This window comes from Syzygium oleosum, unplaced genomic scaffold (assembly GCF_021117445.2).
Source record: "Syzygium oleosum isolate NSW1041296 unplaced genomic scaffold, Sole_v2.1 Sole_v2.17, whole genome shotgun sequence".
Classification (NCBI taxonomy): domain Eukaryota; kingdom Viridiplantae; phylum Streptophyta; class Magnoliopsida; order Myrtales; family Myrtaceae; genus Syzygium; species Syzygium oleosum.
Genome location: NW_026607501.1, coordinates 2,794,452 through 2,812,545, shown reverse-complemented (window position 1 = coordinate 2,812,545; position 18,094 = coordinate 2,794,452). Strand labels below are relative to the sequence as shown.

General features: G+C 37.8%; 3 protein-coding genes across 3 annotated transcripts in view; 1 reads left to right on the top strand and 2 right to left on the bottom strand.

The window, feature by feature from the left end:
* Nucleotides 1-653: 653 nt before the first annotated feature.
* On the bottom strand, nt 654-3,707 carry LOC115676599 (uncharacterized). The gene is made up of 8 exons (XM_030599546.2): nt 3,447-3,707; nt 2,017-2,095; nt 1,876-1,941; nt 1,746-1,805; nt 1,626-1,665; nt 1,443-1,533; nt 1,200-1,339; nt 654-1,115 (listed from the first exon to the last, which is right to left on the bottom strand). The coding sequence occupies exons 2-8, from the start codon at nt 2,082-2,084 to the stop codon at nt 1,056-1,058; spliced, it is 525 nt and encodes a 174-aa protein (XP_030455406.2). The 5' UTR covers nt 2,085-2,095; nt 3,447-3,707; the 3' UTR covers nt 654-1,055.
* A 1,305-nt stretch (nt 3,708-5,012) lies between these two features.
* The window catches only part of LOC115676725 (uncharacterized), a 50,973-nt gene continuing 37,891 nt past the window's right edge, over nt 5,013-18,094 (bottom strand). Inside the window, exons 8-12 of the mRNA XM_056319352.1 lie at nt 7,491-7,571; nt 7,273-7,404; nt 7,000-7,120; nt 6,668-6,810; nt 5,013-5,488 (exon numbers count right to left, since the gene is read on the bottom strand). Of these exons, the coding sequence (XP_056175327.1) occupies nt 5,444-5,488; nt 6,668-6,810; nt 7,000-7,120; nt 7,273-7,404; nt 7,491-7,571 (522 nt within the window). The 3' untranslated portion in view covers nt 5,013-5,443. The remainder of the gene's footprint in view (nt 5,489-6,667; nt 6,811-6,999; nt 7,121-7,272; nt 7,405-7,490; nt 7,572-18,094) is intronic.
* Nucleotides 13,061-15,984, top strand: LOC115676728 (uncharacterized). The gene is made up of 8 exons (XM_030599705.2): nt 13,061-13,258; nt 13,331-13,405; nt 14,533-14,592; nt 14,673-14,712; nt 14,819-14,921; nt 15,262-15,321; nt 15,426-15,505; nt 15,601-15,984. The coding sequence occupies exons 1-8, from the start codon at nt 13,191-13,193 to the stop codon at nt 15,649-15,651; spliced, it is 537 nt and encodes a 178-aa protein (XP_030455565.1). The 5' UTR covers nt 13,061-13,190; the 3' UTR covers nt 15,652-15,984.

Here is an 18,094-nt window from a genome sequence, read left to right as displayed (position 1 = left end):
GTCAAGGAAGGAGATGCTCGGGATGTATCATGGAAACATTTCCCGTTTGACCGGCAGAGGTGGTATTTGACTCCAACAAGTACCTCGAAACCCTTCACATAGCTAGTCATTTTTCACTGTGCTCCAATACTCTCCAACCGAGAATATCTACTTGTTACATTTATAACTCTTTCTATATAGAGAACAGAACAAGTTTTTCTTGTTCATTCTCTCAGGCATGGAGAATGTAGATATGAGTGCTTCCTTGATTGTGCTTTTAAGTGGACAAGGCTCATGTCCCTTGACCATCTACTTGCAATAGAATCACCCAAAACACCCTATCAAAATTGGTCAATCTGTTGCATTCTAAGATTTAATCCAACCAGCAAGAAGCTACGCGATCTTGATCACTTATTCTTCAGAATTTCTTGCCGCTCAGACACTACTGTAAGTTAACTATCTGGACTCTAGTTTGCTGATGTAATGTTAATGTAGTTAACAATTTCATGTGGCAATTGCTCTGTAGTAAATAGTAAATACCCTGAAATCAGGGTTTTGGAGACCACTTTGACTTTTGATGTGTACAACATTTACTCCAAAAAGAAAAGCCGCTTTTTATCTACAACATAGAAAGCAATTCACTTCATCTTTGTCTCTATGGCAACCCAATAACCTTGACACTCTGTAAGTTTGGGATTTATTCACTTCCATCATGAACTTTCCACACCAATTCCAAACAAACCTTAATATCCCGGCTAACAAAATGCCATCATGCTCATACAACGAACTTCGTGACACCATGATGATGAGTATGACCATACTCTATCACAGTATTTGTCCTCCTAACCCACAAGGCATATAGGGTATAGTAGCCAGCCTAGCAGCTGAAGTTTTATTACACAGCTAAAGTTTTATTTCACATCCATCGTCATCCTGTGCGCGTGAAGTCAGAACCCACTTAGGTTCAGCCGCTCAGGTCATAAAATGCAAGTCAAATACAGAGAAATCAACCATTCTGTGCAGAAATTTCCACAGTCGCATAGCGACCGTCTCCAAACCATCCTCCTGTGAAAAATTCAGTCCTGATCCTTCCTCGAGACGAAAATCTTCACCATATCCTTCGTATTGTCATAGACCTGCATTTCAAAAAACGAATGTCCACATGTGAACATGCATTTAGCTACTCCAAAAACACCACATATCGCAAACTATTAAATCACCCTTTTCGTTATTTTTATGTACTCATCGGCTTCTTTAATGTTTTCCCCAATTGCTGCCATCAAAGCCTTTTCGTTCTCTCTTGATTCTTTAACCAATGTTGAGAGCTTTTCCTTTTCCTCCTCGAACTTAACAAAAGCATCTATGGAAAGATAAGTACATGCCCAACAAAAATAAATCAGTTATGACGCTGACCAAGAACTTTAAATTGGGAACAAGTTACCCTACAAACCACATAAAGTTACCTCTAGATTTTTGACGGGAAGCTCTATAATTGTTAATCTCCTCGTAGATTTTGTCAAGCTTCTTACTCTCATCCTTCAAACTGTTTTCATACTGCATAATATCATCAAATAAAGTAAAATCAAGTAAAATCAAACAAAATCATGTTATCGAGGTCAACTAATACAAAAGGGTTCCTCACTTACTTCTTCAGATCTTTTCTTTAGTGTATCTATCAAATTTTGTCTACAAAAAGAACATATTCATCATATATGGACATTGTACTGAAGCAAAAATCAACATTACGTATAAGTTATTAAATTTACCCATTTGTTTCAAGATTTAACTGCAATCGATCCATGTTGGCCTTCATCTCGATAATCTCTCTGCAAAACAAGAGTTCAATATAGAGGAAATAAAGTTTAATATATAAAAAAGAAAAGGAAGTCGAATCACCTCCATAGTTGCTCAGTGATCTTTTCGAGGTATTCTTCATCTGCATCACTTAGGGACCGTGCTTCACTGCATGTTTCAGAAGATCGAAAGTAAAAATCAGAAATTATTGCAATTTACTTGAAGATGTCCAAATCTACTCACATCTTTCTCTTCTTTGCTTCCCTCGTGTACTCTTCATCTTCCCTTGCTCGCTTTGCGGCTCTAGACATTGTGCAAGTTTCTGAAAGCAGAGACCTTGGTGAATGGGAATTGAGCCTTAAACAATACTATGACTGACTTTGTATGATGCTGAGCTGATCAAGCACTTTCGGTCCTCTAATGCTTTCATAACATCATGACTGTACTATTGCACAAAATCCAAAGAATAAGCTACCTTAAGCTGGATAACTGTCACATCCGCACCTATATTTGGAGAGTTATATTTGAACACTAATTGTGCAAAGCTCCTTGATGCCACATATAAAGACGATACAAAGTTAACAAAATCGAGACTCTAGCAGGATTAACTCTTCCACAAGCATGTATTATTCTTATCATAATACCTGTGGGAGGAAGGCGGGTTTCAAACAACCCCACTTGTTATGTTACTGGCATAACGACAGACAATGAACTGATATAAACCTTCCAGCCCAGCACCATGGAACAATCAGATAGTAATGATGCGCAAGCCCAATCGAACAGAGAGCATAGCATACTTAAGTCAGTGATTGCACTTGCACATATTTGCCTGGCATGGCTCGAAGAGCGTTTTGTTTTATAGCAAAGACAAAAGCATTACCTGAGTATGACTACTCACAGATCTTAAGTAAATTGTGATCCTTTTGACCCGCCTCTTAAATAAGACTTCTCTAGGAACACAAAGAAGCATACCAAGAACAGCCGTACAATCTCCGCAACTCAAAGAAGCAGAGCATGCACGATGCCAAGAGAGTCATGCACATGATCAGAAACTGAAAGAACAGGACAGTCACATAGTCTCCACAACTCAAGCTGTTCGATCAGTACACATATTTGAAGATTCACAGGGGGCACAAGACCTGGCTCTTCGGCTGCCCCCAGCCCGAGGAATTATTTTTGTAACTTTTACAAACTCAAAGGCTAGTCGTACTGGTAAAGCTTGAATAATCTGATGTATACTCCTCTACATTTACTTTTTAATTCTGTAACCAAGTAAATCGCTTGCAAAAAGAATATCACAGGAACCAACTATTTATGATTGAATCAGGAATTTTATCAAACAGGTTGTAGGCGTTAAACTGCCTCTCGGCCAAACATGACACTGAACCGAAACTGGAATAACCAAAGGCAAATTCAGTGCGCCCAAGGCCTCCGTACACACACTGAACTACAGGTTACGGACTGTGACAGGAACCATACGCATTAGACGAGATCGAAAGCGAACATGCATGATAAGATCGACAAGAGCATCGGAACTCAGCGATAATAGCAACGAATCGAACCTGACAACACCGGACTCCTACTCGGCTCGAAAGAACGAGGGATGAACTTGAGATCATGTCATTCGAACTCGACATCCTCGGAGATTTATCATGAAACCTAAGATTTATTACCTTTGATCGATCGCAGAGACGAGTGACGACGAATCGGAGGACTGGATTCCTTCGCGGTCAGAACAGAGCACGATCGGGAACACGACTGAACGGCACCGGAATCGCAACCGAAGGAGTGAACCGAGCCGCGGCCGATGCGGAGGAGGAACCGCGACGGCGAATCGCCGGAGGTGATGGTGATGATCGGAGATTGAGCGACCGCGGAACTCTCGTTTGAACCAGAGCGCGAGAGAGAGAGAGAGGGGGGCCGCGCCGACTTAAAGCCAGTTAAGCATGGGCTGAGTTTTCTTCTGATGAATCGGGTCTGGCGGGCTGAAAATCGCGGATATGGGCCGGGATCCCGGATCTGGGCTTGGGCCAGATGGGTTTCAAGGGCATTCATTTATTTATTTTTTATTTTTATTTTTACAAATAATGCATTTTGATTTGTCGACGACAAAAAATTCAGGTGACACTAGTTATATGAATCCACGATCTATCATTGTTCAGGTTTATGGCTAAAGAAATCTTGCCTCCTATAACACGAGGCAGACCATCGCCCGAGCCAGGGCGAGGCGCGACGAGTCCGCCCTGGCCTGGGCAAGGATCGGCCTCTCGCCAGATCTAGCGAGGGGGCCTCGTCGGCACTCGCCCTCACCTAGGGGCGGCCCAGCGAGGCCAACCCCCCTTGTCGACCATGGCATGTGGCTATGGCCACCGTCAAAAAGAAAAGGGAAAGCAAAAATAAGAAAGGAAAAAAATTCAAATTTTTTTTTATTAAAAAATGTCCATGTCAGTACCAGTCATGCCACGTCGGATGGTTGGCATTCACGTCAGTGATTTCCGGCCTAAATTGATCGGGTGGACTGAATTTGTATTAATTTATGACTAAATTGGTCTAATTAAAAAATTTATGACTGAATTTGTACCAATGCAAAAAGTTTATGATTTTTTTGATACTTTTCCCGTTATTTAGATCCATTTTCAGACTGTTGAAGCTTTTATCCCCCTTTTTTCTGAACTAACCATAGGATGACAAAGCTGGCATGGAATTGCCCAAATTAATCAAATATCTATCATTTTTATTATTTCTAACGCCCTCGAATTTATTATTATCCAAAGCCAAAAACCAAAAATATAGTTGATTAGATAGGGACTCTGTTTACATATCATGTGGCATATACGTGTCGCGTTATGTCGCTTTTCGTACTTTCTCGTGAAAGTGAACGAGAGTATCCCAAAGGCTCAAATTTGGCCTAGGCACGCTCCTTTCAAGATGGGCTAAAGATTTTCTACCGGGTGTGTTCATTTCGCAAAAAAATAAGTGATTTAAAAAATATTTTACAAAAAATAATCGCTTACAAAAATAAATGAATGGAAAATTTTTTCATTGCCCTCGAAAATAATTAGACATAAATTGTATCGATGATTAAAATATTTTCCGTTGACTAATTCTTCTAAACAACATAAACAATAACTTTCATTTTTTGTGAAACGAACGCACCAACCTAAGTTTATATCACATCTTTTCCTCTCGGATGTAAAAATGGAGATATGCATATATGTTTCGATGTTTAAAACAAAATATGAAGACAAATATATCATTCCATATTCAAATTTATATAGGTTGATAAACTTCCAACTATTTCAACGTAAATAATAGATTAAATAAGTCATTTCACATAATGTAACAACATAGTTCTCAACCCATCTATTGAAGCCAAGGGCAAAAACATAGGTCAGTAGGAAACTATTGCTGCAACATGCATCCATTGGATGCTGGTTCTCTGCTCACAACCGATTACAACCTTTCTTACAAAGACAACGGGAGTGTCGGGAAAAAGCAGAAGATAGATACAATATTAACCAGAACTGCGGTTAATTTCTGTCAAAACTTTGTGGTGACGTTTTCTGTGCTACCGTGAAAAGCATGATACACACTTCCAAAGCCGAGACAGCCGCCCCCATCTAGCTTACCCGGCCAAACAAAGCAAAACGGATCAGAGCAAGGCCTCACCTCAGTGAACTGCAGTTTGTCTTTCATCAGCATTCTCATGCTCAATCTGCCAATCAAACGAATTGATTTCAGACACTGATATTGGGATGAGATCCTTGTATAAATCATACAGAAGATAATATAAAGCACAAGCGCAGAAATGACACTCAGCTTTTATTATTGTTGTTGTTGTCGTCGTCGTCATCGTTGTTGTTGTTCGAAAAAATATTCATTTTGACAGGTCAGACAGAAATCTCAAAGAAAAGTAGGAAAGACTAATTGAATGCCCCATCGGCATTTACTGCTTACAACGGGGTTAATAATCCTGGACTAACACGGCACTGATTTAGTAACAACCGATGAAAGGAACAAGCCATTTCCATGATGAACTAAAGAAAACAATTTCCCATCCAAGTAAATTAACCATATATCGATGGCCAAAGAAAAACATAAATAGAATTTGCCCTCCACCCTTTCTCTCTTTTTTGTTCTCTTCCCCCTCAAAACTCCCAAATGGAGAAGCACACCTGCACAGGTTCGTGCAATGGGAACACATTCTAAGATGTGTGAATTGTGCCATCCCAGCAAACTAGGTGAGATCGAAGGAGACCCCAGCGTAAAACGTCAAACCATGCACCTCTGGATAGCCTAATCAAAGTTAACATGAACAGAAATTCTGGTACTCAACCATAAACTATCAAAGCAAAGTTTGCACAAAACAGGAGTAAGCACCATCCCTTGCATCCTTCGCTTGACATCAGCATAGAAAAAGTTGCCCATCTGGTCACATTTATATGGCATGATCCTATCAAGACAGTCTCCAAGGAGTGGGTTGAATTGCCTTTGCTACTTCTCTCCTCAGGAAAGAGGATGTCATCAAAATTATTGGAATCTTAATCTAAAAAGCTTTCATTGCTGCTAAAGAAGGGAATAACCCAAAGAAAAAAACGAAGACTCAACCAATATTTATGATGTATGGGACTTTGATGAGAAAATATTGGAAAAGGATGCAGGTTGGTCATGGCACGATACCACTCTAGTATTAAAGACTACCTAGCACTGCTGGACGAAGTGATTACCATGTAAAGAAAAAAAGCTGAACTATAAATTTGTCGCTACTTACAGAAAATTCTCATTCCTTGGCAAAGCTTAACTTAAATTTGTCACTACTAATACAGAACACATGCTTATCATTAACAAAGTTTATACTGACTGCAGATCTGAAAATTTAAAATGATGCGCTCACCTCAACGAGAACCTTAGCTCTTTTCTTGGGCTTACAACCAGTATCACCTTTCTCAACTTTACTTAAAGCCAAGGAGGATTCCTTTCTTCCCCTCTTCCGATCAGTTTCTGCATCGTCATCTTCATCACCGTCGCCGTCTTCATCTGAACCAAAAATAATTAGCTCCACTACTTGGATCCAGGAAGCACATAAGTCCTCTCGGAACTTCTCATCTCACATGATTTTTAAAGGGAATGAAGAAAAGAAAAATGTCAATTCAGCAAGAAACCATAAAGAACGGGAAAAAAAGACAACAGCTCTTGATAAAAAATGTATCTAGGTATAGAAAGAACCTTCGCCACTGTCACCAATTGCACGAACTCTATTCATTGCAAGACCGCCAAAATCTTCAATATCATCTTCTAGTTCTTCATCTAGTTCATCGTAACCTTCCACATACTCTATCTCAGGTTCCTGCTCATTCCAGAATAACGATTGCATAATCATCAAACAATGAACTCTAGCAAGAAGCAAAACTTCTACCTATTTCATACAGAAATACTGTTCTAGCAGAGCCATATGTGCCTTCTCAAACAACAAAAGTAACATGTGTTCATATAGTATGCCTCCTCTTCATCTTCATCGGCAGCCTGCATCGAATCCATCTCAAGGATTTTCTTGTACTCTTTGACGGGGTAATTGTAGATATCACCATACACTCCTTTCCTTAGGCGTTCTAATAGCTCTTTCTCAATTCTCTGCAGTAGAGCCAAGAATAAGTAAAAATCTTGGGTGAAATAATGGATGAAGCACTTCCATGGGTATAAAGGTGAACCCCACCAACCTTTTCCAAAACTGCCGCCTTTTCTGCCTTTTCCTCCGTTCTAGCCTCTCTCTTCTTTTCTTTCCTCGGTGTCGTCATAATCTTTTCCTTATTAGGAAAGAAAGGCACGTTGAAGTATAAAGCTGAAACAGAGGAGATGCCCCGAAGGGCCAGTCCAGACATCAGTAATAGCAATGTCCACTGCGTGTTCTTGAACAAGGAGGTTTCACAAATGCAAATGCAATGAACTTGTGAATTGCGATTTTACAATCATGATATAATAAGCATAAGGCAACACATAAGATATGTACAACATAGAAACTTCGGGGAAAATAAATATAGTGCTGAAATCGACATAAGAGAGCTGTAGAGAAACCTTACTAAGAGAAGTGTAGATAAATCTCTTGTTAAGAAATGTAGATAAAAAAAAGAAAAGAACTGTAGATAAACCTAGTAATATTTGCTGCTAAAGACAAAATTGTTTGACAAGAGATTCATTTTCCCAAATCTGACACAAAAACATTCACTTGAACAAATAGTTCTCTTTCATTCGCATCTGAGGCAACAACATGTAGAGTTAAAAGTCGAGCAATGACAAATTCTAGATGACACACATCTATAATCGCCATATTACTGATTAAATTAAGAAGTGCCATCGATTTGCAAAACAGAAGATTAAGAAATGTAGTTTATCATGAAAACACATTCTATGATAGAGCAGCCAAATTCATGAAGGGGTTTGAACCTAGTTTTCAGAGCAAGCTTCCTCATTCGGATGCGCATTTGAGTCATTTTGGTCAACCTTTGCTTGGTCTTATGAACAAGAAATTTCGGCCAATACATCTGACAACAGAGAATCCGAAGCAATTAGCGAAATGCCAGAACAAAGAAAAACAACATGTTACACTGCAAAGCTAAATTGCCAATACCAGAAACATTTACTTGGAGATTAGTTTAAAATCAAAACAGAATGCAATCAATTGCTGTCCCGAAGCTGTCAAAATAACTTTGGAACTGGAAATCTCATGTCAAATCAGTTTGTTGATATCACATACTATTAAGGATTTTGAAAGACATGGCAGAACGAAAAAGAAGCCCTGTCATGAGAACATTTAAATCACACTACCATCATGGTCACGGATAGTAGCATAGCGGCTATTAGCTAGAGGGCAGGAGCTCCTATTACAAATCCCTGTTACGTTGTATTCATTTCGACAAAATATTCCAGTGGTAATCCTGCGAGATCAAATTAGAAGCAAAAAAATAAGGCAATTCTTGCCCAAATTAGCAAGGAGAAGTAACAAGATAAGGTGAGATCATTTCGGGTTAATAGACTCACTTGGCCATATAACTACAATGGTTGTGCCGAATGACTTCCAGATAACCTCATCGTGCTGCATCTCTGACTGATAATTGGTTCACCAACCCGATTATTCAGTTACTCGTTTGGCTTTGAAATTTACTGTACGAGGTTCTTCAGTATTAACTTCTTAGCACCTCACCTAGTTGTTGGAAACCTGCAAGGTCAGATATGCCCTTCTATTGGCAGATCACGATGGAGTCCTTGAAATAAAGTTGAAATCCAGATGAGTTGAGTGGACAGAATCAGATAATCGAACTTGACTCAATTTAAATACTCAAATCGAACAAGCATACACACACAAACAAAGAGTAAAGAGAGCAAAGTACGGTTGCCTAGAAGAAAATAGGCATGCAATCGAGTTAAGCATACAAGTAGAAAGATTGAACTCGACTCGACTCCCAAACTCAATACTCAAATTTCAACTCAAGTTCAAATATCATTTTCCGTGCCTAAACTCGACACGAAAATATTTTTAGCAATCTTAAATTGACCTGACTCAATCTTTGCAAAACTCAAAATTGCGCTTGAGCTTGACTCTTTCTTTGCTTATTTTTTATTAGGGGGCACACTTCCTCCCGCTTTTTATTTGTAAATTACTTTTCCTAACAAAAGTATGAAAAGTGAGTGACCGAAACAGTATAATTAAATAGCAAACGAATCTCCTAAACAACACAAATCGAAACAACGAGAATGTACGAGTCCTATGACTGAGCATAAACCAAACTAAACAACCGCAACTCGAAGCATTCCAGCACATACAGATTGACAGTCAAAAGCTCAAAACTTCCGAAATGAAGCACGTGCAAGATTACACAAAGTTCACAAATACAAAAGACGATGATTCGAATGAATTACGCAATCAATGACAGGATTTTTTAACTCAAAAGAGAAAGAAAAAGATGACCCAAGACCCCGAAACTTACAGTCGTCCTTCATATTTGCATATTGTACACTACCTGAAACTATCGCATGAGTGATGTCTTTATAGTTTTGGGGGATAATGACACAAATAGTCCTTGAACTTTGACATAATATGTAATTTGATCGATGAACTTTTAATTTATTGAATGTAGTCTCTAAACTTTAACCTAATGTTCAATGTGGTCCATGAACTTTTAATTTATTCAATGTGGTCCTTGGGCTTTTGGTACATGTTCAATTTAGTCCATGAACTACATGAAAATGTTTAATGTAGTCATTCCATTAATTCAAGTCTAGGGATTACATTGAACATTTTCATATAATTTAGGTACTAAATTGAACATGTACCAAAAGTCCATGGATCACATTAAACAAATTAAAAGTTTAAGGACCACATTAAACATTAGGTTAAAGTTCAGGGACTACATTGAACAAATTAAAAGTTTAAGGACCACATTGAACATTAGGTTAAAGTTCAGGGACTACATTGAACAAATTAAAAGTTCAGGAATCAAATTGCACATTGGGCCAAAGTTCATGGACTGTTTGTGTCATTTTCCCTAGTTTTGGTAGGTTGCCTACCTTAATAATTAACAATTTGACAAGTAACTTGGTTAAAATAAACCATACGCATATATTCATGATTGGAAAGTTAAATTAGCACAAAGATGGCTAATTACTCGAAGGGAACTTTGACAGAATTTTCTTATTTTTCTTTGAACCTGATCCAGTGTTGCAAACTGGGTGAAGAGAGAGATAGGGAAAAAATTGATATGTTTGGGAATCGGTAAGTTTTATATTTTATTTTTCCCGAAATTCCATTTCGGGTCTCCTTCCTCGCCTGCACCCCTACCGCCTGATCATGTGCTTAGTGGCTGCCATTCGACAAGCTACTTGTAAAAAAACTTTTTGACCCATGCACATGACACACAAGTAGGCATCACCCAAATTATGTGCTGCAAATTCTCATCAATCGTCTTGTTTGTGATACTCAACTTGAAGTCACATGAAATTATGGACAGTAGGACAGTCAAAAATCAACCTTTGCGAAAAAAACACATAGAAGATGTTTGGAAAGCTCTAACAATGAAGTTATTTATCACATGCGAAAGAATTGAGGGGTTTACGCAGTTATCACTTATCAGCACAGATTCACTGGCATCATAGCGCAAAAGTCACCTATGTCACAGAGGGCCTTGCAATTTTGACCACAATTTTCTCCATACCAATTTCTATTGACTACTGTTTTTCCTTCAATGTACCTCACAATGCAATCGCCACACTTCCATTTTAGGATGGTTTTCATAGAACATAGCAGAGACTACTTCTCTCAAGCATTGAACAATACTATGACTGACTTTGTATGATACTGAGCTGATCAAGCACTTCCGGTAGTTTAACTCTTTCCATGACATCATGACCATACTATAGGACAAAATTCAAAGAATAAGCTACCGTAAGCTGGACAATTGCATTTCCGTAGCTATACTCGGAGGGGTTTATACTTAGACACTAGTTATGCAACCCTCGTCAATGCCACATATAAAGACAACGCAAAGAAATGAGACTCTAGCAGGATTGAACCATAATAACGAGAACTTCCCAGTAGCCATATCTCTAGTAATATCCAAAGAGTAGAGGAAAATTTCAAAAATCTTGCCAAAGTGGTGCCACTTTCTCAAAGTTTCCCCCTATAGCGGACTTTGTTTCAAAATGTCCCTTTAACAAGCAACTGTCACACTAGGGGGTGCGGGCCAGGAAGGATACCCCAAATTGAATCTGGGGAAAAATTAAAAGAAAAATAATCCTTATTGATTGGCAAACATAACAATTTTCTCTCTCTCTCTCTTCACCCAGTTTGCAACACTTCAATTTTCTTGATCAAGCATGTATTATTGTTATCATAATTCCTTTGGAAGGAAGGCGGGTTTCAAACAACCCCACTTGTTTTGTTACTGGCATAACGACAGACAATGAACTGATATAAACCTTCCATTTTGTATTGACAAAAATTAGTATCATCCATGTTGTATTTACCAAAAAATATAAAGATGCCTCGTTGCGCATAATTTTTTTCATGTCGATGTCTGTAGTAATTTCTTAAATAACTTTAAAATGTATAGACGTATTTCGCAATAGTTTCTTTATAGAGTAAATAAAGAGATTTAATATATATTTGGGTTAATACCACGAAAAACCCCAAACTGGTACACATGTGACAAATTTACTCTAAAGTAATTTTTTATCAAGAAAAATTCCAAACTAGTACACTTGTGATAATTTTTTTATCTTTTAGTTTCCGTTAAATTTTATTGTAAAATTTCTGAGTTGGATGACACGTGGCAATTGACGAGTGTATTGATTTTGGGTACCCTCCATTTGTCACAGGTGCACCATTTTTGTAATTTTTCGTGGTATTAATCCAAATTAACAAAGGATAAATTTGTCACAAATGTACCAGTTTAAGGTTTTTCTTGGTCAAAAAATTAGTTTAGGGTAAATTTTTCACATGAGTACTAGTTTAGGATTTTTGATTGTCAAAAATTAGTTTGAGATAAAATTGTCACAAGTGTACCAGTTTTGAGTTTTTCGTGGTATTAACTCTATATAGTTTTGACTAATGAAGTTAAAAAACACACACTTACTAGTCACATCTTCATCATTGCTCTTATAACAACTTATCTATTTTCCATCTTTTTTTTGTTAATGTCATGAAAAATCCCAAATTGGTCCATATATGATCAATTTATCATAAATTAATTTTTTGACCACAAAAAATCCCAAACTGGTATACATGTGATAAATTTTTCCCAAACAAATTTTTTGACCACTAAAAACCTTAAACTGGTACATTTGTGATAAATTTATCATCCGTTAAATTGGATTAATATCATGAAAAATCACAAACTGGTATGCCTATGATAAACGGAGAGTAAAGCTCCAAACGGGTACAATGTTATCAAATTCAGAAATTTGACGGTAAAATTTAACGAAAACTAACAAATAATAAATTTGTTATAGGTGTACCGGTTTGGGATTTTTGGTGGTCCAAAAGTTAGTTTGGGATAAATTTATCACAAGTGTACCAGTTTTGGGTTTTTTGTGGTATTAACGTCAAAGAAAAATGGGCACCCACAATAAACGAAAACAAGACAACTAAAATTTTCAATTATGCAACTAAATCCTGCATAAAAATGAAAAAAAGCTAAAAAGAGGAAAGTAAATTGCAATTGAATTACCGGGGATAATTTTGTCCTTTTGCGGTTGGATGAATTTAATCGGAAATAGCGCTGCCCTATTTTAAATTCGGAAAAGAGAGAAAAAGTTGCCCGCTCTCAGCCATCGGAAACCCTCGAAACATAGCCAGCCAAGGAGCCCTTCTTCTTCTTCCCCAAAAGCTCTGCGATTCACACAAGCTCTCCTCTCTCCCAAAAAAAATGAAGAGAAAGACAAGCGGACTAGATTCTGATGTCTCCGAGTCGATCGATGATGAATGGTTTGATGCGTAAGTTCTGAAGTAATTTCTGTTTCGCACTCTTGATTTGAGAAATCTGATGTGAAAATTTGAACTGTGCAGTAATATCAGCCGGTTAAAGTCCATGTTAGAGGAAAATCGGAAGTTCAATAAGAAGAACGAAGAGACTATATCGAGGTGATTCGACTTGTTTTGCCTTTATCTTTTCCTGATATTCGTCCGATAGGTTGAGTCTATGGGTTGCGATTTGTGACAGTCCCAATTCTGTAGCCCGTTCACACTGTTTCTTATACCTGTGCTGCGCTGCACTGCACTGCACTGCACTGCACATTCTACCTTTCGCCCAAAAAGTTGTTGGAGCAATGACATGGGTACTTTGGAAATCCCACCCAAATCCTGAGAGAAAATCTTTCTCTCCCTCAAATATTTGCTGGCTATTGGCTCATGTAGTCTATGAAACTACTAGGTTAGAGTTGCTTGTCCCTGGGCAGCTTTCATCAATGAAATTAGCCTCACCAGTTCAGATTTGAATTTAAGCCGTGCCTTTCAAAATTTACTGGTATTGTCGATATGGAACTTCTACAGAACTTGTCGAGTTAAGTAACTACGTTGGGATTTACCAATGTCTAGTTGATTTTAATTTACTAGCGGATCAAAGTTTATTAGTATTGTCGATCTGAAGTGACTGGTTAAGTTGAATGAATGTTGATTCATTATGTTAGTCGGCGAGTGCGTGAAATTTTGCTCTGATAAAGCTTAAGGGCTCAAGTGTTGAATCGATTTACCTTTCAATAGACATCGAGCTTGTGTTGCGCTGAATTGACCGTACTCTTGATATTTTATCTATTGATGTTTGGAACGCTTGTTCCTATCTTTCCCTTTGCAGGCTGAATCAGATTCCACTAGTTGATTACTCAATAATAAGCATGCTGATAACATTAATGTTGGTGGAATACTGAATCCTTTGCTTCATTTTCTTCTAGGATTTAGATATCATGTGAGAGCATGATCGCTGATTTTCTTCTTTATACCTTTCATTTGACAAAAGAGACGTTTGGATTGAGGTTTGATTGGCTTCACCTGCTTTCTTATACGCTGATATTAGCTTAATCATGGCTTATTATATTTGTTCAATTCGTATAAAGTTGTTTAATTAATTAAGCCGATCCATGTTCTATTTCAATGACAAAGGCACTATTTGCATTGTTATATTGAACTCTTTTGTCTTGAGGTTTCCCATGGTCATTTTATCGTGATCATTTTCTTATTCATTACTTTCTTGTTATTTGTCCTTGGCCGGATAGTTTGATGTCTCAGATCGAGTCAATGGTTGATGATTTGAAGTCGGAACATGAGAAGAATAGGTAAATTCAAATAGATACATGCAATTATTAACTTTGTTTCAGTACAATGTTTATATCTAATGAATACGTTCTTTATGTAGTCAATCTCTTGTGACGTTACTTCAACAGAGTTTTGGAGAAGTAAGTGAGGAAAACTATAATGTTTTCATTCTATTGAACAAGGTCTACCTTGGTGACATGGTTTTTGCTTGGAGAGAATTTCACTTGATGTGATGATGATGTGCAGTGTGAAAATAGCGGGAATGCAGCCGCCAAGTTCCATGAACTTAATGAGAAGTGTTGCGAGGATAAAGCTTCTCATCAGCAAGCCCATTTGCAGGCTTTAAATGGTAACTTTATTGGTTGCAAGTCGTTTATAGGCAAAAACCATGTACATTGGGTTTTCTAATGATACAATGAAATTGTAGATAGAGGTAACAATAGTACAATGACAATGTAGATAGAGATGAGGTTCTACAATTTGAGAAAATTCTTGAAAAACTGTACTTTTCCCTAATAAATCAGCTTGTAACATACGCACCTCCATCTTAAAGAAATATAACTTATGCACCATGATTGAGTTTTCTTCGAGTTTTTCCCAATAGAATGTTCTTGGCTAGTCTGATCACATATTTGGTGATGTTGGCCATGTCCTTTCCCCATCAGACCGTCATTCGTCTGCCTCCACAGATATTATTTCCAAATTTGAGGAGGAGAAGGAAAGGCTCTTCATTCAATATGAACAAATAAGTGAGTTCAGATTCTCTTCTATTATTTTCGACCCCTTAGAACTGAATCAAACTCGCCTAATATTTTATTGCTGTCATACTAAGTTTATTACTTGCTCATAACAGGAAAGAAGGAGAAGTCTATGTTATCCGCAATTGCTAGTGAGGTTGCTAAACTGGATAAGTCCTTGAAAATACAAAAAGTGGTAATTTATTTGTTCAAAATACGGGTTACATTTTGAGTCAGTTCTACGTATGTGCACAATAACGGCTACATATGGACCTTCTTTTCGGGATGCAGATTGAAGGAGAATTCGACATGTTGCTGCAAGAACTTTGCTTATGTCCGTGAACGCCTTAGGTTCCCACCGTATGGTAGTGCCTAATATAATTGTGCTTGAAGCACGAAACTGGACATTTTTCCATGTCTTTCAAACATGAAGATTTTGGGTTTGGCGACATTAACAAGCTATCATAAATTATAAATAAGAAAAGGACATTGTATAACCTCTCACTTTGCACTTCCAACGTCGGACATGTAATTATGTAATTATGGTAGTGCCTGATAATTGTGCTTGAAGCACAGTGCCAGACATTCTTTTGTGTCTTTCAACATGAAGATTTAGGGCCAGACTTAGTTCTTGTTGCAAGGCAATTTAGCAGTGGTGGCGCACGTTTCTCCTTCTGTTTGCTGTTGTGCCCTTTCTTTCCCAACAAGGAATTAACTCGTTTTATTAGCATTAGAAAATTGCGCTCATATTAGCCTAGCATTCATGATATGTATGGCCGTACTAGTACCAGATGCAGAGTAGAGAAGATTATTGTAACTGCCTGCTGATCTTTTTTGGTCAGAAACTGCCAGCTGATCGAAGTGGTTCGAATTAGCTAGATGGGACAATGTCAGCATGTTAGGCGGCTCTGTGGGGTTAGACTAATTTGATAATATGAAATGTGCAGACAATTCATACTTTGTTGAGCTAGTCACTTGATGTAGAAATCCAATCTTGTACCTCCATAAATGAAGATTCTGGATTCTTTTGCTGGCAATAGTTAAATCCTATGAGGACCTGAATGCTTTCCCTGCAAGATTTTTTCTTGTCCGGTGCTTTGCATCTTCTGAAAGGTCAGCTGATTGTAGAAACGGACATTCAACCATTCGCATCCTCCTCCTATATATTATAGGGCATTTAGTAGAAATCTGCCGAGTGAAGTTCTTCGGAGACATACGGTAGAAAAGAGCACACACCTATTAGGAGGCGTCAATGAGAGGCCTACGTAGATTCTAATTGGGCAGTTCAACAGACCAAGAGGAAAAATTTGAGCTGGAGAGAGCCAAATCTGCACTCTCTCCTCCAGACTCGGGCGGACAAGGCATCGATTTCATCAACAGTTAACCTGGTAGAGCTACATGTTTACACTTTAGAATGAATAAACATAACTCCCAAATCTGTATATTACTCTTCTAAATTGAATGAAGTTCGAGGGATTTTAAGTTATAGATGTTGCATTTAGGCATACGAAGGCACCCAAGAAGAAAAGGATTTGCATCAAACTGGTTTGATTTATCACTTGCCACCGTGAGCGTCCCACCTCTTACCTGCTTGCTTTACCTCGTTAATTATTTGCATCAAGGTGTCATTCGTTGCAACTGATAAAATGGTCACCCCACTTGACTAAATTTTTTCATAAGACTGATAAAGTGATGGTCACGAAATCCCCAAAATTACTATCAAATTTTTGGCAAAAAAGAAGTCCCTCAAACTAACATCAAAATTATTCAATCACAATTAGACCAATCAAACGGGTGGGTCGGGTCGGGTTTGAATCGGGTCATAAATGGTCTGGCTCAAATAGATCCATTAACCCATTTATGACCCATTTATTATAAAGCAAATCTAGTGACCCATACTCAGCCCGATCCGACCTATATTCCTAAAATAATTTTATATTTAATCCAATCTAGGAAAATTCATACCCAAACTAAAGTGAAAATGCGGAACGAGTAAGCGCAATATTAAGTGAGGGCAAGAGAGAATGAAGAGAGAGTAGGTAGAAGGTGGTAGGTGGATTGGATCCAACTAAGTTGTAAACCCATTTATAACTCATTTACTACCCATTTATAACTCATTTAACATTCATATTATATTTAAACCCATTTATGACTAATTATTGAATATAACTAACCTATATAGCAACCCAGCCCATAATATATGAGTTAAGAAATAAGTTTATGATCCATTTTGACAGGTCTAATCACAATATCGTTGCGGTCATTCTATGAGTGAAACCTGCCTTACCCAAGGAACGTGGATAGGACGATTTACGTGCATATCTCGTGTCTTAAGAAGAACATATATTCTTCATGTGCAAAGTTTTTGAGAGGGAAATGACCTAATCAACCATAAACATATTATATAGATATCAATTTAGTCTTAAACTATTTAATTTTACCAATTAGTCATAACTTTCATTTGAAAGACATGAAAGAATGTTCGACTTTAGCTTGACCAGTTGAGATTTGTTTTTAGATGAATTACCTGGTAGAAAAGGTAGACTCTTTCCATCATAAGTGATTCTACTGATTCCAGTTCACCAATTACAGTTAATGCCCCAGTAGATCTCCGTACGTCAAATGTTTCTAAAATTGACTATCTTTATGAGGTTTCATACCTTGATGAAGATAGCAAGATATTAGAAACTCATCTTTCACTTATCCATCCATAATCTGCTTTTGCTAAACTGTCTTCTTTGTCTCCTCTTTGCTCCATCAAACAGCTTATGAAACACACACCTCG